Source organism: Ammospiza caudacuta, chromosome 9, assembly GCF_027887145.1.
Source record: "Ammospiza caudacuta isolate bAmmCau1 chromosome 9, bAmmCau1.pri, whole genome shotgun sequence".
Lineage (NCBI taxonomy): Eukaryota > Metazoa > Chordata > Aves > Passeriformes > Passerellidae > Ammospiza > Ammospiza caudacuta.
In genome coordinates this window covers 34,424,657-34,441,332 of record NC_080601.1, presented here as the reverse complement: position 1 = coordinate 34,441,332, position 16,676 = coordinate 34,424,657, and the positions used below count along the sequence as shown (strand labels likewise).

Here is a 16,676-nt window from a genome sequence, read left to right as displayed (position 1 = left end):
AAGGACTGGCACTTGAGTTCTGTGAGCTGCAAAATAAATTCTGGCTATTATTCGTAACATCTTTTAGGGATTACAACACATTATTCTTTAATGAAACAGAAAGGTGGCTAAGCTCTCAGGAATGCAGCTCTGGGATCCTAAAAATGTGCAGTCCATAATTATTTCAAAGTTTGCAGCTTGGACAAAATCTGCTTGTTTGATGCTGGCCCTGCAGTTTCAGGCAGCCTGGTGAGATCCAACTTGTTAATTCAGTTACCCAATGATGTAACTCCTTTTTGGGGTAGATTTTCTTGTAGGCTGAATACTTTTTGATGATAAAGGTGAAGTCTCCAGCCATCTCTCCTGGATAAACAGAGCTGCTTGCCTCATTCTGTGCCTATTGCTTATGGGGTTTTTGTTTGTTTAAAAAGATGTTTAAAACGGTGATTATGAGGAGTGAATTTGTGGGGGTAGTTCTGGGGCAAGGGGGAGGATTTTGTTGTTTTTCTGAAGTCTTTTAGGGCTCACCCAGCTGGATGCCATGTGAGAGAGGCTGGAAGCACAGAGGGGTTGGGATGTGCAGCTTTTGTCCAGGCTGGGAGAGCACAGCAGGTCAGGTTACCAGCCAAGGGCTCTCCTGGGCATCCAGAAACTCCATTTCTGGTTGTGGAATGAAATCAGGGAGCAGGGGGCTGTGCAGCACTCTGCTATGGGGTTTGGTTTTCAGGGAAAAGCTGAATTCCATAACCCATGGTGGGCAGCACTAAGGGGTCGCTGTTGATCATTTGGGGTTGCTTTGTTTGTGTAGCCAGAGCAGTTCTTCTTAGGCAGCTGGCTGGAAATGGAGTCTTAATTCACTTTTAATAAAAGATCAATAGCTTTATTGTGAAAAAATAGAATACAGCTGTAAACTGTACCTGGTAAAAGAATTAAATGTGAGTTTAACCTTCCTGTTTTGTTTTCTCAGTGCTACTGGTGCTTGACCTTCATTTTTGAGACTGTTGTCTTTCTTGGTAGTTTTACATTTTAAGTTTTACTTAGACTACAAAAACAAACTCTGCTGGTGTTTTTCATCTCAAGTGCTTACCAAATCCCTCAGATTTTGCAAAATATTTAAGAAGTAATCTCCAGACTAAAGGCTCATTAAAACCTTTGCCCTTCCTGTGGAACAAAAGTTCAGAGAAGTTCTGGCTGATTGTAATTTGAAAACTGTAAAACAAAAACCATCATGGTGTGAAGTATTAATTTAGGCTTGGCAGTCTCTCTGTAAAATTTATTTCCAGAAGCTTCCAATTAAAATGCAGCATGGCTAATTGTATAAGGGAAAGCACCTTGAAGGTTCTCTCTTTTATATTATATTGGAAGAAAAATACTAGTGACAAATACTAGTGACAGTAAAACATCTTGCAGGTATTTTTTACTAAAAACCAGTCTCATTTATGGTGGAATGAGTTAACTTGAAGGAACTGTGTGCTCAGGAATTTCTTAGCCATACTAATTTTCAGAATTGCTTTTTAGCCAAACCATTTGATACATTAGTTAGATATTTATCTTTTTGTATATTTACCTAATCTTTTTGTGGCTTTAATCTAATTTGTACCTTTAATCTAATTTATACCTTTGTTATACATTGGGTTGTTATGCTCCTTGAGCAATTAAATTTAAAAGGTTTTCCCCTGTGGCTCTTTGCCCTTTTTCAAAGGAAAAAAAAAGCAAAATTGGGGAAAGGACGGGTTAACAAGGATGGTTAAAGGTATGGAATACCTCACCTCATAGTGCTGTAAAGAATTTAATTCCCTTCAGTCTGATGGAGATAGCCCAGAATGGTTTGGATTGAAAAGGACCTTGGAGATCATCCACTCCCATCACCTTCCTCTAGACCAGGGGTTTTTAAATTCCAAAAATATTTCAAAAAAGCAAATTTTGTGTCTTGGATATTTCTTGGCAAAATGTAGAAGCAGAGAGAGAAATATGTGCAGTTGTTTTGTATTGACAGAGTTCATTTCATCTGCAGGTAGTGTTGGGTTGGAGAAACTGAAACCTGAGACAAGTGCTTGGGGATGGTCTGTAAGAGGATACTTCTTGTTGAAAGTCTTGTAGTTAAATATTCCCAAGATGGTCTGGACAACTTAAACAGTTCTGCTGTGAAAGAGCTTGTATGTAATGAGATAAAAGAAAGCAAAATGTTTTCAGTTGTGAACTCTTACCATAGAGAGAATCACTTCTGAAATTGATGCTGATTTAATCTGAAGCCAAAGAGAAATGATTTTCAAAATCAGTTTTGCAAATGTGATTAAGTTCTAGTGTGATAAATCCCTTTGCAGCACTTCCTTTCAGGAGATCCCCTTTCTATTTTGGATTTATGTTGGGTGTATGCTGCAAATCAATATTAAGAATAAGAAGGAATATGAATAGTATGCTCAGAGGCAATTTATTTAGATGATGTAATCATTTTAGAATGAGTAATGAAATTGGAACATTTTTCTTGAAGTACAGATGCTCATGTACATGAGGCAGAATCTGTGGGGGTTCTCAGGTTTGGGTGGTTTTGCAGTCCAGGAATAAAGGGAGAGAGGAAAAGGTAGGAAGTGGATTTGTGTGAAGTGGTTTATTTTCAAATAAATAAATATATTGGTTTTAAATATAAGTAAATACAAGGTTTTAAGTATTCTGAAGAAAGTAAGTAAATTGAGAGTAAGTCCTTATACTCCTAGTAAAAGAGTAAATTGAGAGTAAGCCCTTATGGAAAGGGTGGGGGGAGGCAAAAGCCCTTAGAAATAATTTTATTTGATGTAACGAAGTCCTGTGGGTTCCCTTTTTAATTCCCTCAATACAGACACAGAGCAAACACTTCATTGGGAACTCACCTGGGCATGTCCAGGGTTCTCCTTCCTCTGGGGGTGACTCATGGGATGTGGGTTTGAGCAGCAGAGGAAATAAAACACCTTTACAGGAGAACTCTCTTCTTCTGGTGTGTTTGGAAACACTTCTGGGGAGGGAGGATATCAAAGAGAACCAAGGGCTTCTTTCATTTTTGCCTCTGGTTCCACTACGTGTCCTGGATCACTGATGTGTCATCCCCACAGCCTCCTGTGCATCCAGGCAAGTCATTAACAAGCTCCTAAATTTTGGGGTAAGAAAACATCTAAAGGAAGTCACCTGGGAACTATTTTTCCCTTTGCAAATTATGGTGTTTTGATGCCCAAAATAAATATTGAATCTACAATGATAGGTTGGATAATCAATTTTTCCTGTTACTGTGCTGCTCAGTGCTAAAGAAGGGTTTTTTAAAATTATAACCAAACCAGTAATGCTGCAATGCAGTTAATTTTAGAATTCTGTAATACTACAGAAGGAAGTGGGAAATTTGGAACAGGGCTGCACAGTGACTTTCATGTGTGGGATTCACAAATGTGATAAATTTGAAGATGTGGGAGCAGGATCTTCAAGGGAAACTGAGTGCCTGGGCTGTCTTTTCTTAGAGCCGTGAGTTAAATTCATGCTACTGGGAAAGATTAATTTGCCACTTGTGTTTTCTGTGTTCAAGCAACAGCTCTGAAAGACAGTTCCTTGGCTATTTCTGCCTTCTTGGCCAGTTGAGAAAATGTCTTTAAATCAACAAGTAATTATGTTCTAATTTTTAAAAAATATGACTGAAAAGGCATATTTTTTCCCCAAGTCCTTAAACTGTTTCATCTGGGTAATGATGATTAAAAGTTCTTTAAGCACTACCTTCACACAGCTTTCAACTATTTCTGTTTAGAGAGCATAACATTTCAAAGTGGTTTATTTAAAAATGTCACTTCCATTCTCTGGCTTTAGAGGATTTTCTGGGCCTTGAGGTTTAAGTTTCTGAATAGAACTGGAGGAATATTGTTTTAATTTAATATAAAAAATTTGCCTTTAATTAAAAATTACCCCAACAAAACCAACAGTAGTAGTTACAAGTCAGTCCTGGATGTTTTGCAAATGAGATAATCAGTCAGACAGACCTTTTCAGAAATCTACCTCAGGTATTTGATAAGGCTCTGCATGAAGCTTGGTTATTTTTATCTTTTTTTGCACAGACAGGGCAAGACTTTATCACAGATAATTCTTGTATTTCCTACTTAACGGTTTACTGTTGGTGGGAAATATTTTTAAAAAGTTAATTTTTATTTAAGTATCATGAAGAGTTGAGCAGTAAGAGTATAAAAAGGTCTGGGGATTTCTGGTGGTTCTGATTCCCCAGAATTGGGTGTTACTGCCTAGGAGTGTCCCTAAAGCAATGTCTTCACCCGCAGGCTGCAGCCACAGGAACTTTGTGTTGTCCCTTCCCAAACCTTGCTCAGCTTCATGGAAGGCTTTCTTTTAAATCAACATCATCTCAAGATTATAATCTTAATTATCCATTTAATGTAATTGATATGAAGAACTCTTAATAGCATCAACTGCAGAATGACTTCAGATAATGCCCAGTCTTATAATTTTTAATGTATATATTTAAACCTTTTCATTCTCTTTACTGTATGGCTGTTTTTCAAGCTGAGATGTGTAATGAGTTTGCAAGTGAAAAATTAATTTTCTGTTGCCACCATATGGCTGTAAATGTTGAGAGTGTTTGGATTGCATGAGTAATGCCTCAAAGATAGAATTTTGACTTAAGTTATAGGCCACTGAATAATCTTATTTTAAATCAAATGAAGATCTGATTAGGGGAGGTTATTATTGCTGAGGTGGTGATTTTCTGTGTAGCTGGAGGGAAAATAATTAAGGCTGTTTAGTTTCTGGGAATGTCTGTAAAGAATATCTTCTTAATAAATCAACTAAAAAATAGTCAAATTTCACTAATCATTACCTGTAAACTAATCCAGGAAAAGCTCTGTGAATTAAAGTGTTACTGTTTAATCAGCAATGAAATAAATGCTCCATCACTAATGTAATAAAAACAGAGTCCTGCTTACTCTTCAGTGGGGTTTTTCTATTAGATTTTTTTTCTTTTTGGTCTCCATTATTTGCTAGAATTACCAACACTTGAGATGAGCTGCTTTTGGAGGTGCTGAGTTTTTTAGTGCTGGCCCCAGCTCAGCAGAGCTCCAGAGAATAACTTAAACACAGAGTTCCAGTAAGCAAAGCCAAAACTTTCCTAGTTCATCTTGGATATCATGGAAGTGTGTTTTGTTAATTTTACATTTTCATCACGTGCCAAGGTTGAGTTTGTGCTCCTGAGATGGTGCTGAAATGACTAAATCCTGCGATTTCACTGAACACTCATTTGGTGCAGATTAGATTAAAAACTATTCTTGCTCTTTGGAAAATCGGGTTGTAGCCAAAGTTCTCGTGCAGCTGATATGACTGCTCTCTTTTTGGTTTCTTTTTTTCCATTTTCTCCCCTTGGCAGGGTCAGTACAGGCCCTCTGACCTGCTGTGCCCTGAGACCTACGTGTGGACACCCATTGAGCAATGCCTGCCCCTGCTCGAGCGCTCCAAGTACTCCCGCTTCAACCAGGATGGAAAAGCAGGTGAGGCTGCAAAAATGAAATAACTCTGATTTTTCTGTCTGCTTCTCATAAGTCAGAATCATGTGCTGCTGAAACAACATGGGAATCTCACCTGTAAAGGATAAAAAGTGTGCAATTCACAGCTCCTGCAGCAAACATTTATCTTTTAAGCAATGCACATTTTAAGTATATTTTGTCCTGTAGGCTATACGTAGTTCAAAATTAACACATATTGCTGCCTTTCAGATTATTTTCAAATTGTATTTGTTATTCTGGGCATGAACAAACCAATAAAATAATTGTTCCTCACTTGCATTCCTGTTGCATGAATGCATAAAGGAATTAAATTGGGATCAATACAGGGAAGTAGAAAGACTGGAGAGGTTTAAAGGTGCTTTTGTAAAGAAACAGAGTGGCAGATTTAGTTTCACAATCAATTAAACATTCAGTTCAATTGATGTGGATATGAAGAACACAATAAACAGCAGAAGTACCTTAAACATCATGATGTAATGTGATATAGTTTTTACACATTGTGTAAAACAGGTACTTAATTATTTACCAGCCCTGACTGGTTGAAATTGTTGCTGACCAGAGCACAGTACAGTGATGCTACTGGAAAACAAGGCAATCGAATGAAAAAAATACATTAATTTGTTTTAGTTACTGATCTCTGGGCCAATGGCAGGCCCCAAGGGAGCTGTGTTAGACCATGCTTGCTGTGGTGCTTGGGGGAAAGAGAATAACTTAACTTTTGTTATTAATTGCAACTTGTTGAATGTCCTCTTTTTGAAGTTTTCTTTCTCCTATGAGTAACAATTGAGTGTGGCTGTGATATTTTTCAGAGATGTGTGGCATTATTCAGGTTAAAAGCACTGTGGTTTGTTTCTAGACGCCAAACACAGATTTACCTGAGTCTCAGCATTCTTCAGCAGCTACTTCTTTCTTTTTACATGTTTTTACTCTTTTTACAGTGTGATCCTTTTACTTTTTACTGTAGTTTAGTAGGATTCCCATGGCAGTTAACTGCTCAAAAGACAGAATGTAGATAAATTAAAGGAATTTGAAATGAATGCTTAAGCAGGACTGTGAAGTTCTGGAATTGCTGTTGAGTTCCTTGCTTTTCCTCAACCTCTGCCTGTTACTTGGTTGCTCAATGGAAACATTAATAATAATAATAATAGTAATAATAATAATGATAATAACTGCAATAGCTGGGTTCTAATAAATCCATCATTGTTAGATTGGTGAGGGGAAATTGGAAAAAAAAAATTACAAAATTAGGAGGAAGAAGGGAATGATTTTGGAGGCCAGTGGTGTTTGGGACACTTTTGGTGTTCAGAAAGGAGAGAGTGCTGAACTGGTGCCTGTGAAAGTGTTTATAACCCTGTGCTAGCAGAGGGGCAGCATCTTGTGCATGGTGTGAAATCCCTGTGGCATAGCAGGCGTTTGGAAACCACAGGAAACAAAGCTCTGCATCATTATCAGCCCAGAATATCTCACTGCAGACACTGCTGGAGCTGGGACTTGTGTCCTGTGGTTTAAGGAAATTAAAACATAGCAGCACGTTGAGATGCTCTGGGCCTGCTGGGAGCTCGTGGGCTTTGGGGGTTTGGGTTGCTGCTCAGAGGAAGCCATTTCTCACCAGTGAAATCCTCATTCTTTACTCTCTCCAGCAGTCACTAATACCAGTTTAATGAAGTTACAGTGAATTTTAGAAAGGGCAATACAAATGGTCGTGTGCTTTATTCCCCTTGAATCAGCTTTCTGTGGCACTGGCTGTAATTGTGTTTGTTAATTATCAGGAGTGGGACTTCCAGCCCTGAAACCCAGTGCAATAACCAGAGCCAGTAAACAACTGGGAGAAATGGTGTGACTTTCATTGCTGTCTGGGGCAGTGAAGGTGTCACTGGCAATGGCCATCTTCTCTTGCTGTCTGTAATGGCAGAAAATTTGGGAACTATTGTCTCACAATAATTTGTATGAGACATAATTAATGTGTTAATCATTTTCATGAGTTTTTGAATATGTTTTCTCTCCTTTAAAAAAAATCATTACAATTTACATCATAAATTTACCAATTGCACATGCAGTAGAGTGTCTTACGTGTTTTGATCTTTCAAGCTTCTGTAATATAAAAAGGATTTTTGAGTATCCATACACATTGCAGAGCTCCTTCCTAAATAAGATCTACTTTTACTTTTCTGGAATAAAAATAAAAAGATACTCATGAAAAGTGGCTTTTTATTTTAAAGCATAAGAAAGTATCAATTTGTATAATTCATGCCTTGGAACAGATTCTTCATTTTTGTTCTATTCACTTTGAAAAATTTAGAAGACCTGGCAATATCTTATAAATGAGAGAGATTAATGAAGATTCTGATATTAATAACCAGTAGCCAGGCATTTATTTAGGACTAAGTGAGTAGTTGGTAAGGTGGTGCACTAATGGAGGGTTTGGATACTGATGCAATCTGGAAATTGAGATAGTGCTGAACTTCATTTAATGGCCAAAGTGCAGATGGAGATAGGCTAAAGAAAGAAGAATTAATTAAAAGATTGCTCTGCTGTCAGTGACTTTGATAACAAATCAAACTGATGAGCAGAAGTCATTCACATGATAGCATTTGCTGAAATATTCCTGGCCATGGTCTGCCTGCCACACCCATTGAGTTCCTCCCAAAACTGCTCCTCAGGGTTTTACCTCATTGGTGTCTTCCCTACCAGCTGAAATAAGAGCTCTGTGGAAAGATCTAGAAATCATTTATTTGGTATCCCGGCAATATTTTTGTCCTTTCACTTTCCATTTTCTAGACTAACTCAGTGTCATGTTCTCTCTCTAATATCTGTTGAGATTTTCAGTTTGTTGCTCCTGGGAGCAAAAAATATCTCCATGGAGTAAAATATCTACTTTTGGGATAGTAATTAAATTAGTGGGAAACTTCAAATCTTTTTTCCCATCAGTGCTGGACTGTCAAGATGTTTAAAAAGCAACTTCAGATGAGGGCAGATACAATCTCACTCTGAGAGTGGTGTCTTGAAGCCTTCATAGTGACATGACTGTGTCACATAATGTGGGGTGTACTTGGTGAAGCCAGGGTGAACATGGGGCTGTTACCCAGGTGAAAAAACTTTATCCAAATTTTTAGGCATGGCCCACAGCAATCCCAGTGGTGGAAGCTGCTTCCCACCTTCCTGTGTCTGCAGAAACACTGTGAGCAGAGCTTTGAGAGCTGCACTTCAAAAGGACTTCAGTGCTTGTTCTGTCTTAACCATTTTGTTTGCTGAAGTTGATAAATTGGCTAAGCTAATACACATCTGTTCAACTTCCTGCAGGTCTAATAATAGAGTGAAATCAAAATGGCACCGAATGGAATACATTAATTAAAATGAAAGTATTTTCTTCAGCACATTAGAAAAAAAACATTGCACATAACAAATGCATAACACAGGCTCCTCTGCCTTTGTGTGTTCTTGGAGACAAGACACTCTTTGCTGCAGAGGGTATGGTTAACACAAACCACGATGGATGCAGAAGGGTGGGATAAAGGCAGAGAGAGGCACTTCTGGGTTTCCTGGTCAGTTATATAGTAGACTTAATTATAGTCTATTAATAGACTAAATAGTATTAGACTGAACTGAATTTTTGTGAACATCACAGTGAAGGAAAGTTTCTAAGAGAGGGATCTAAGGAAGTGTCTTTGTTGTCTTTCAGAGCTTATGGAGAAATCTTTTGCAGTGTGAGAGTTTATGGAGAAATCTTTTGCAGTAGAAGAAATTAAGAGACACATAGCAGTTTCCTTGAAAACATAAATTTGTCTGGAATTGGATCCTGTAGTCAGAGGTGGAACTGCAGGCGGATTACTGCCTGCAGGTGCTGGGGATGAAGATGGAGTGAAGCAGAGTGGGGGAAGCTTTGAAAATTAGGATCTCTGGTGTTGATCAGGGTGTGGGAGCTGGCAGAGACATGGATAGAGGATGGGAGGAATTTTGCAGTGGTTCATGCAGGTAGAACAGTGAGAAGGGCTTGACAAGAGCAGGAAATAAGTGGCGGTAGGGTTCAAACTTGAGCATGTTACTAGATACTTGTAGAGGTGTGAAGGGAGGCTGTTATTTGGATACACCATCTAAAGAGGTTTAAAGAGATTACAAAGCCAAAAGATTCAGCAATCACCTCCCACTCCTTGCTGCAGACCAGGCTTTGCATCTGCCACCTCCTCACAGCACTGAGGACGTTTTTCCTTCCAGCAGAGTGGAAATCCTTAGCAGAGCTCAGGCTTTAGGCTGTGCCCAGCTGGTGTGAGCCAAAGGGAATGATGGGCAGTGGGATCCAGAGGAGAGGATTTGTCTGTTCTGTGCTTTCCAGTGCTCAGGCTGGGGCTGCACAAAGGACAGATGTTGACATCCCAAAAGCCTTTGAAATTGCCTTGTGTCCACATGCCACCCTTAACCATGAGAATAAAACAAAACTTAAACCCAAGCCAACACTACGTCCTGGAACACCACACGAGGCTGTGGAGAGGTCAGAAAATCCTCACTTCACACTCACAAGGGTCACTGTAAAAAGCCCATTCCATGTAATACCTCCTGAGTTCATAGCAGATCATTTGTTTCTGAGTTATTGAACTAAGAAAATTACTTCAGATTTCCAGTCTTTCTCTGTATTAATCTTGTAACATTTATTACATGTTTGTACCAGATTTTTAAAGCTTTTAGCTGAAAAAAACTGTTTTTTTAGAAATACATCTTTATATGTATATTTATCTATCCTGCTTATAGTAAAATGCAAAATAGTGAAATGCGAAGTAAAATGCAAAAAGTAAAATAGTACAGTAGTAAAATGCAAATAAAAATCCCAGTACTTAAGAACTTCTGGATCCTCTTAGTAGTGATTGCATTATGTATTTTAGTGCTTCTTTCAAGCAACTGAGTGTTATTAGTTCTAGTAAATAAAACTTAAATAAAACCAGAAATCTACAGGCATGTGCCGTTATACAAAACTGTTTATTTTAAATGTATGTTTTTGTGCATAAAGCTTCCACTAGAAAAATAATTTGTCACAAGTGTTTCAATAACTATAATTTCTAGTGTTGTGTTTTTAAAACATTTACTGTACAATTTTTAGTGCACTTTGTGACCAAAGAGTATTTCAAACAGGTTTTATACTTATTGTGTAATTGAACACAAGTATTTTATTGACTTTTTTTTCCCGTCCAGTACAGAGACTGTTTAATTTGACAATATATGTTAAAAATCTAGTATGTTAGTGTGATAGTGGTGTTGTTCCCCTCCTGCTTTGAACAGAAAAGCCACGATCACATATTTGTGTCCTGTGGTTGCCATTTGGTCACGTCTCAGAGTTCAGGCCCCTGGCAAAGGGCTGAATCTCTGTAGGATGGATGTAGGCAGAGGGATTAATGCAGAGGCCAGGATGTGTTAATGTTTATAAGGGTGGTGTGATGCAGATTAATGTTTACAAGGATAAATGCACTGAACTTCTCGACATGATGAAAATGTGGTCGCAAAAACTGTCACAGATGGAAAACATTAAACCAATTGTTCAGAGCTCTGCAATCATCTGATTTGGGAGAAATTGCTGCTTTGCTCTTCAGCAACTGCTGCTTATAATTTATATTTTTTTAAGATAGTGTTGTGTACTTCAGAGAGTTGGGAAACAGTTTAAATAAACTCTGATGGATCACGAACTAAAGTCTTCTAAAGAAGTAACTTTCCACTATTATCAGAGCTATAGGTAATAAATTTGAATTCTGTAAGAAAAAGAAATTGCATTCTGCAGGAAAAAAGACAGTTCTTTCTAGCAGCTTCCCTAGAACAGACATCTAAAAGGTTCTCTCTGTTTCTAATTAAGTTCATGAGCACTTTGAGCCATCAGAATGCATCTTTCTAAATCCAGTGTGATCCTTGAGTGTACTGGATGTTTAAAGAATGAAGATAATGCCAATAAGGTGTAGCCAGACACATTTTCCCCTCACTTTTTACTGTGTTTGGATTAAATTGAAGTGACTGGCATGGGGTTTTAGCCTCATATGCAGTGCTTCTGTAATACAAAGGAAATGTTATTCTCTTAATTTGTGGGTCCTAAGCAGCTGCCATGACGTGAATTGGTGTGTGGGTTAGAAAATGCAAACTTTAATAAATATTTGTGATTTAAAAGTTTGGATTGATTGATATTTTGAATATATCTGCTTTTAACATATATGTACAGACTAAACCAGTGCCCTTTGAGCAGCACAATTGTCTGACTTCTGGTGTGGTGCATGAAACCTTTGGCTTGGACTGCGAAATTCTCAAAAATGTGTTAATCCACGATGACCATCACAGAGATTGTGAAACAAATGGATGTATTTTGGATTTTTTTTTTTTTTTTGGAGGGCTTTCCTTGAAAAATAAAGATATCTTGGCATACTTAACTTCTCTTTGTGTTGAAGAGATGATTCTTAGATGGATTTATGCTCAAGATACTCTTAGACCTTTTGAACATTGTGGTATTTGATTTTCCAGCAGAATAATTCTGCTTTAACTTTTTTTTTTTGGTGACGATTCAGGAGAATGCGGGGAAGGGCAAGGACTGCCAAATCCTGTAGGAATCATTTTCCATATGCAGAAGGTGTTAGGAGCACAAGAGCAGAAATTAAAAGTTCAATAACGTGGGACGAGCAGAGCAGTCGTGCAGATTTATTTCGTGCTGAGGACAATGAGCGTGTGGGACTGGTTTCCAAATGTGATAAAAGTTAGCAGCTGTAATTAGGCTCAGGCACAGAGCAGCAATGGAAGGGACACCACAGGCATGTGCTGAGCCACACTCCAGCATCCACAGGGAAACCTGTGCCAGGGTCAGACCTTCTGGAAGGATCCTCGTTCACTCCCTGCTCTGGTGACATCATCCCAGCTCCTCACGTGGAACCTAATTGATTCTGTGTTTTAATTAATTTAGCCAGCAAATTGATTGCTGTAATTTGATTTATTTAGCTGATAAGCTACTGCCAATTGCTTCAATTTTTCCTATTTCATGGCAATGTTTGCGTTTGTAATTCTCAGCTTGACTCTTGTCTCTGTTTTTTTCCTCCTCACATGTCAGTCTTAATGAGGACTCCGCCCTTCTTTTTGAAAAATCCTCTGGCTGCTTTCTGCCACGTTCACTTCTATGCAGTTCAGATCTTTTAATAAATAGTATTTAAGTCTCTTGCTCCTTCAGATTTTTTCCCTGTTTTCTTCCCATTCTTTTGGAGCTGTAACTCCTTAAAGCATTATCTCTAACTTTTGTCTTTTGTACTGGCTTTTCATAGAAGAATGGTGTCATGGAATGGTCTGGGTTGGAAGGGACATTAAATCCCACCCAGTGCCACCCCTGCCATGGCAGGGACACCTCCCACTGTCCCAGGTGCTCCAAACCCCAATGTCCAGCCTGGCCTTGGGCACTGCCAGGGATCCAGGGCAGCCACAGCTGCTCTGGGCACCTGTGCCAGGGCCTGCCACACTTTACAAACATGTTCTTTTTGATCAGTGCTCTCAAAAGTTCCTATTTTTTGTTAGAATAACTGCAAAGATTTGGCTGATTGAGAATATCCTGAGCATTTTACTGTACTTCCTTTGTGACTTGTGCTTTCTGGTTTTAATTAAGAATTCTTTTCAGTGGATTTTTTTGTGTGTTGTTTATGCTTCATTTTAACTGTACTCTTATTTTGGTTTGAGTTAGTATTTTTGTACCCCAAGGCATAGGGGTCTTTAATATTCCTTAATGTATGAGTATAGCTTGAAACAAGCAATATGAGAAAAAGCACATTTCAGCTCACTGTTTTATATAAATATGACTATTAATGTGTATTGCTGATTGGCCTTTTTGGTTTTGAGGATGACATCCTATACTTTGCTGTTGAACAAAAGAAATTATGCTTTAAATTGAAATGAGCTTAAATTCAAAGGTCAGAAAGATTTGGCTTCTGATTGTGGTAGAATAATTTTTGATTTCCAGTAATTAATATCTCCTATGTTTCAGTCATAAAATTTGAAAAGTTAATGTGTTTCTTCCTTTTGCAGTTTCTTTGTTTTAAAATCATTGATCATTAACTGTGACAAGGTCATGTAAACCAGATGTAGCTTTTCTTTCAAAAAAAATTCAACAAGGCTTTAGTGTTCCTCATATAAATTAACATCACCATAGTGTAACCAGCAAGGGATGGTGCTTCTTTTTGCCATTTTTACACCTAGTTTGAAAGCTTGAGTATCATGGAACTTTTAATCTCCCTGTAAATTTAATTTTTTTTCTTTGATTGTAAAAACGGGAACATTCTGTTCATCTTTAAAAGCTATGCAAATCCTAAGTGCTTCAAAATTGAAAATTAAAAACCACAAGCAACATGAAACAAAATCAAAACCCCAGCACATCCATGGGCTGAAAATGCAGCAGTCGTCAAGTGTTCATCTTCAGACTTTTTGTTCTGTGGATTTCATGCTTAGAGGTAAAATAATTCTTTTGAGATTCCATTTTTAAGCAAAATGGAAATTTAATTTACAGTGTGAGTTGCCTTCATTGTCTACTTTTAAAGTGAATCACCGGTTTCAGTTAATGACACAGATTTAAATATTTTAATTTTTTAATTAGGTTGGTTTTTTGCCTTTTCCTTTCTGTCTTTAACTATTTTATCCTGCTGTGGTGGAGGAAAAAAAATCCAGGTTCTCTGTGTAGTATGGATGCAGAATTACAAAATGATGATGGCCAAATACTTTCATGATTCTAGGGAGTTGAAGGAGCATTTAAAGAAAATTAAACTTAGAATAATTTCAGAGTTTAGCAGGAGTACCACATTTCTTGTGTTACCAGTCTTCAGTTAGGCTTCTTGCTAATTCTGAGTCCATTCTGTACAGAAGATATAGGAAATATTTTCCTCTGACTAATGTGGGTTGCTTGGAAATTGGCAGTTGTCCTTTCTCCTATTTAGAAAATGGGAAAGTCAATACATTTGTCACTTTACTTTTAATTATTTCTTCATTTGGTTTCTTGTAAGTGGAAAAAAAGCACTTTAAGGGAAAGTTAGATTGCTTCCATCTCTAGATGATACCCCAGAGAAATTAAACAATGTCATTTTTGTGAGGAGTCTGTCCAAGGGGAGGAAGGCTCTAAAGAGGAGCAGCACAGGATGCTGCAGCTCAGGCTGCCCTTCCACATCACTGTTGATCAAAACCAGCTTGGCTCAGCTCAGCCACCACCAAAAAGCTGTTTTAGTAATAATTTCTGCAGAAACTTTGAGCCATCACCCTTATTTCAGCGTGGTGTTGGCTCTCAGGCTCCTGCAGAGCTCACTCTGCACTCCGAGTCTCCCTTGTCCAGCTTTGCACGTGCTTACCCAGATTTCTGAGCAGATGGAGCTGGTTTTCACTTCAGCTTCTATTAGGGAGTGATAATAAAGCTTAATGCATGTGAAGAATAAAAATATTTGGATGTGGGCTTCCCCAAATAACATTAGAAAAATGCTAATCCACCCCTGAGCTGTAAGGAAAAGACCATGGAATTCTGGATTTCTTTAAAGAGTACACTGCTGTCCAGCTTTCTATTGCTGTGAATAAAAAAGGTGAAATCATTCCTCCTTATTTCATGCTGGTGTTTCAGCAGGAATGCTTATCAGCATTTGCAAATGGTGTTTTGGCTTGGGAGGGAGCTTGTAGTTTTAAGGGTAAGTTGATTTGTGTTGTGCAGAGAAATAAGGACTGGGCTGTACAGGAGTTTGTTTGGCTTCCTGCTGCTCATGTTCCTCCTCATCCCTGGAGTGTGGGAGCCTTTTTGGGTGAGTGCAGGCTGAGGCTGCCCTTTAGAATAGAAAGCAAATTCCCTTCTTGAATAGAAAGCAAATTTTTACCATTTTACCTTTAGGTGAGGGTGGATGTGCGAGCTGGGTCAGGAGCTCAGCCCAGAGCCTGCCCAGACACCCCATGGCATGGGAGGCTCTGGGTCACTCCTGCTCCCTGCTTTGCTCTCTGCTGGCATTAGTGCCTGATACCTGTGGGATCTCAGCACCTCAGGACGGAGGTGCAGAGAGGCCGAGACCACCCTTGGGGGGCTCGGGAGTCCTGGAATGTTGCCAGAAGTGTCTGGTGGCTGGACTTTGATCCTACACAGGAGATGATGCCTGTATGAGGACTGGGAGGAATTCACTGGGTGAATGGTGAAGGGATAAGTTAATTAGAGTGTAAAACACAGGGTTTAGGATTTTTGTACAGGGGGGTCTAAAGAAGTAAGATGGAGGAATTGGGGCGTGCCCTCTTCTTCTTCTTCTTCTTGGCCTCCATCTTCTGTGGTGATGGTGGCACTTTGGGATTGGTCATTACTAAAAGTGCACCGGTTAATAAGGGTAGAAGGTATTGGGGAAAAATGATAAATATTGTACACGTAACTTCGGGTATAAAGATAAGTGACTGCCCGGGGGCTTCGGGAGTGTGCCCATGGCTGACTTGCTGTGCAGACCTCTGTCGGGCTGAAAGAAAATCTTTTAGATAAACAATTAATAAACACCAAGACCGAGACAAGATCAGAAGTCTCTCCTCGTCCTTTGAAGCGTCGGCTCTTCAAGGCCATCCCTGGGCCTTTCCAGGCCACCTAAACAGCCGAGAAAACTTACAGATACCCTTTGTGTCCTCAGAGAGGAAATCCTCCCTGTGTGGATTCCATTTAGCAGTGGTTTGGGGCTGGGAACAGAACATTTTAACACCTCTCTGCAGTCTTTATGGGGTCACAGAGGCAAGGTTGAATTAGAAGTGAAATCTCTCCTATATTCAAATTTCAACAGGCAACTGCAGCATAAGTAATTTGCTGCTTTAGGAGTATAGAGGAGAAAAGAAAGAAGTGACAGGTAATTTATTCACTAAGAATTCACCTGTGTTTTTAACTCTGAGACTTACAGGATAATATTTCTATTTTCAGTTGGCAGCTGCAGTTGCCCAGTTCCCTAAATTTACAGGAACTTTCAATCTGCATAATTGATTGCTCTGTATTTTGTTTATCTAGCATCCAGACCATACTGATAGATGTAACTGAATTAAGGGATGAAACCTTGTGTATTTTTTGTGTCAAATGACAGTGTCTCTTTCGTAGACTATAATAAATCAACAGCTCAGAGAGTGAAAAATGAGAAAGTGTGAGGAGGAAAAATAAGCACTTTTAAAAAACTTTTTAGTGGTAACAGTACTGTATTCAGTAATTAC

At 38.7% G+C, this 16,676-nt stretch overlaps 1 protein-coding gene across 6 annotated transcripts in view; it reads left to right on the top strand.

Annotated features, from left to right (window-relative positions):
• Positions 1-16,676, top strand: part of ATE1 (arginyltransferase 1) — a 67,712-nt gene that overhangs the window by 45,263 nt on the left and 5,773 nt on the right. For all 6 annotated transcript variants that reach the window (XM_058810486.1, XM_058810483.1, XM_058810485.1 and 3 more), the window contains one exon: positions 5,360-5,480. In XM_058810486.1, the coding sequence (XP_058666469.1) occupies positions 5,360-5,480 (121 nt within the window). The remainder of the gene's footprint in view (positions 1-5,359; positions 5,481-16,676) is intronic.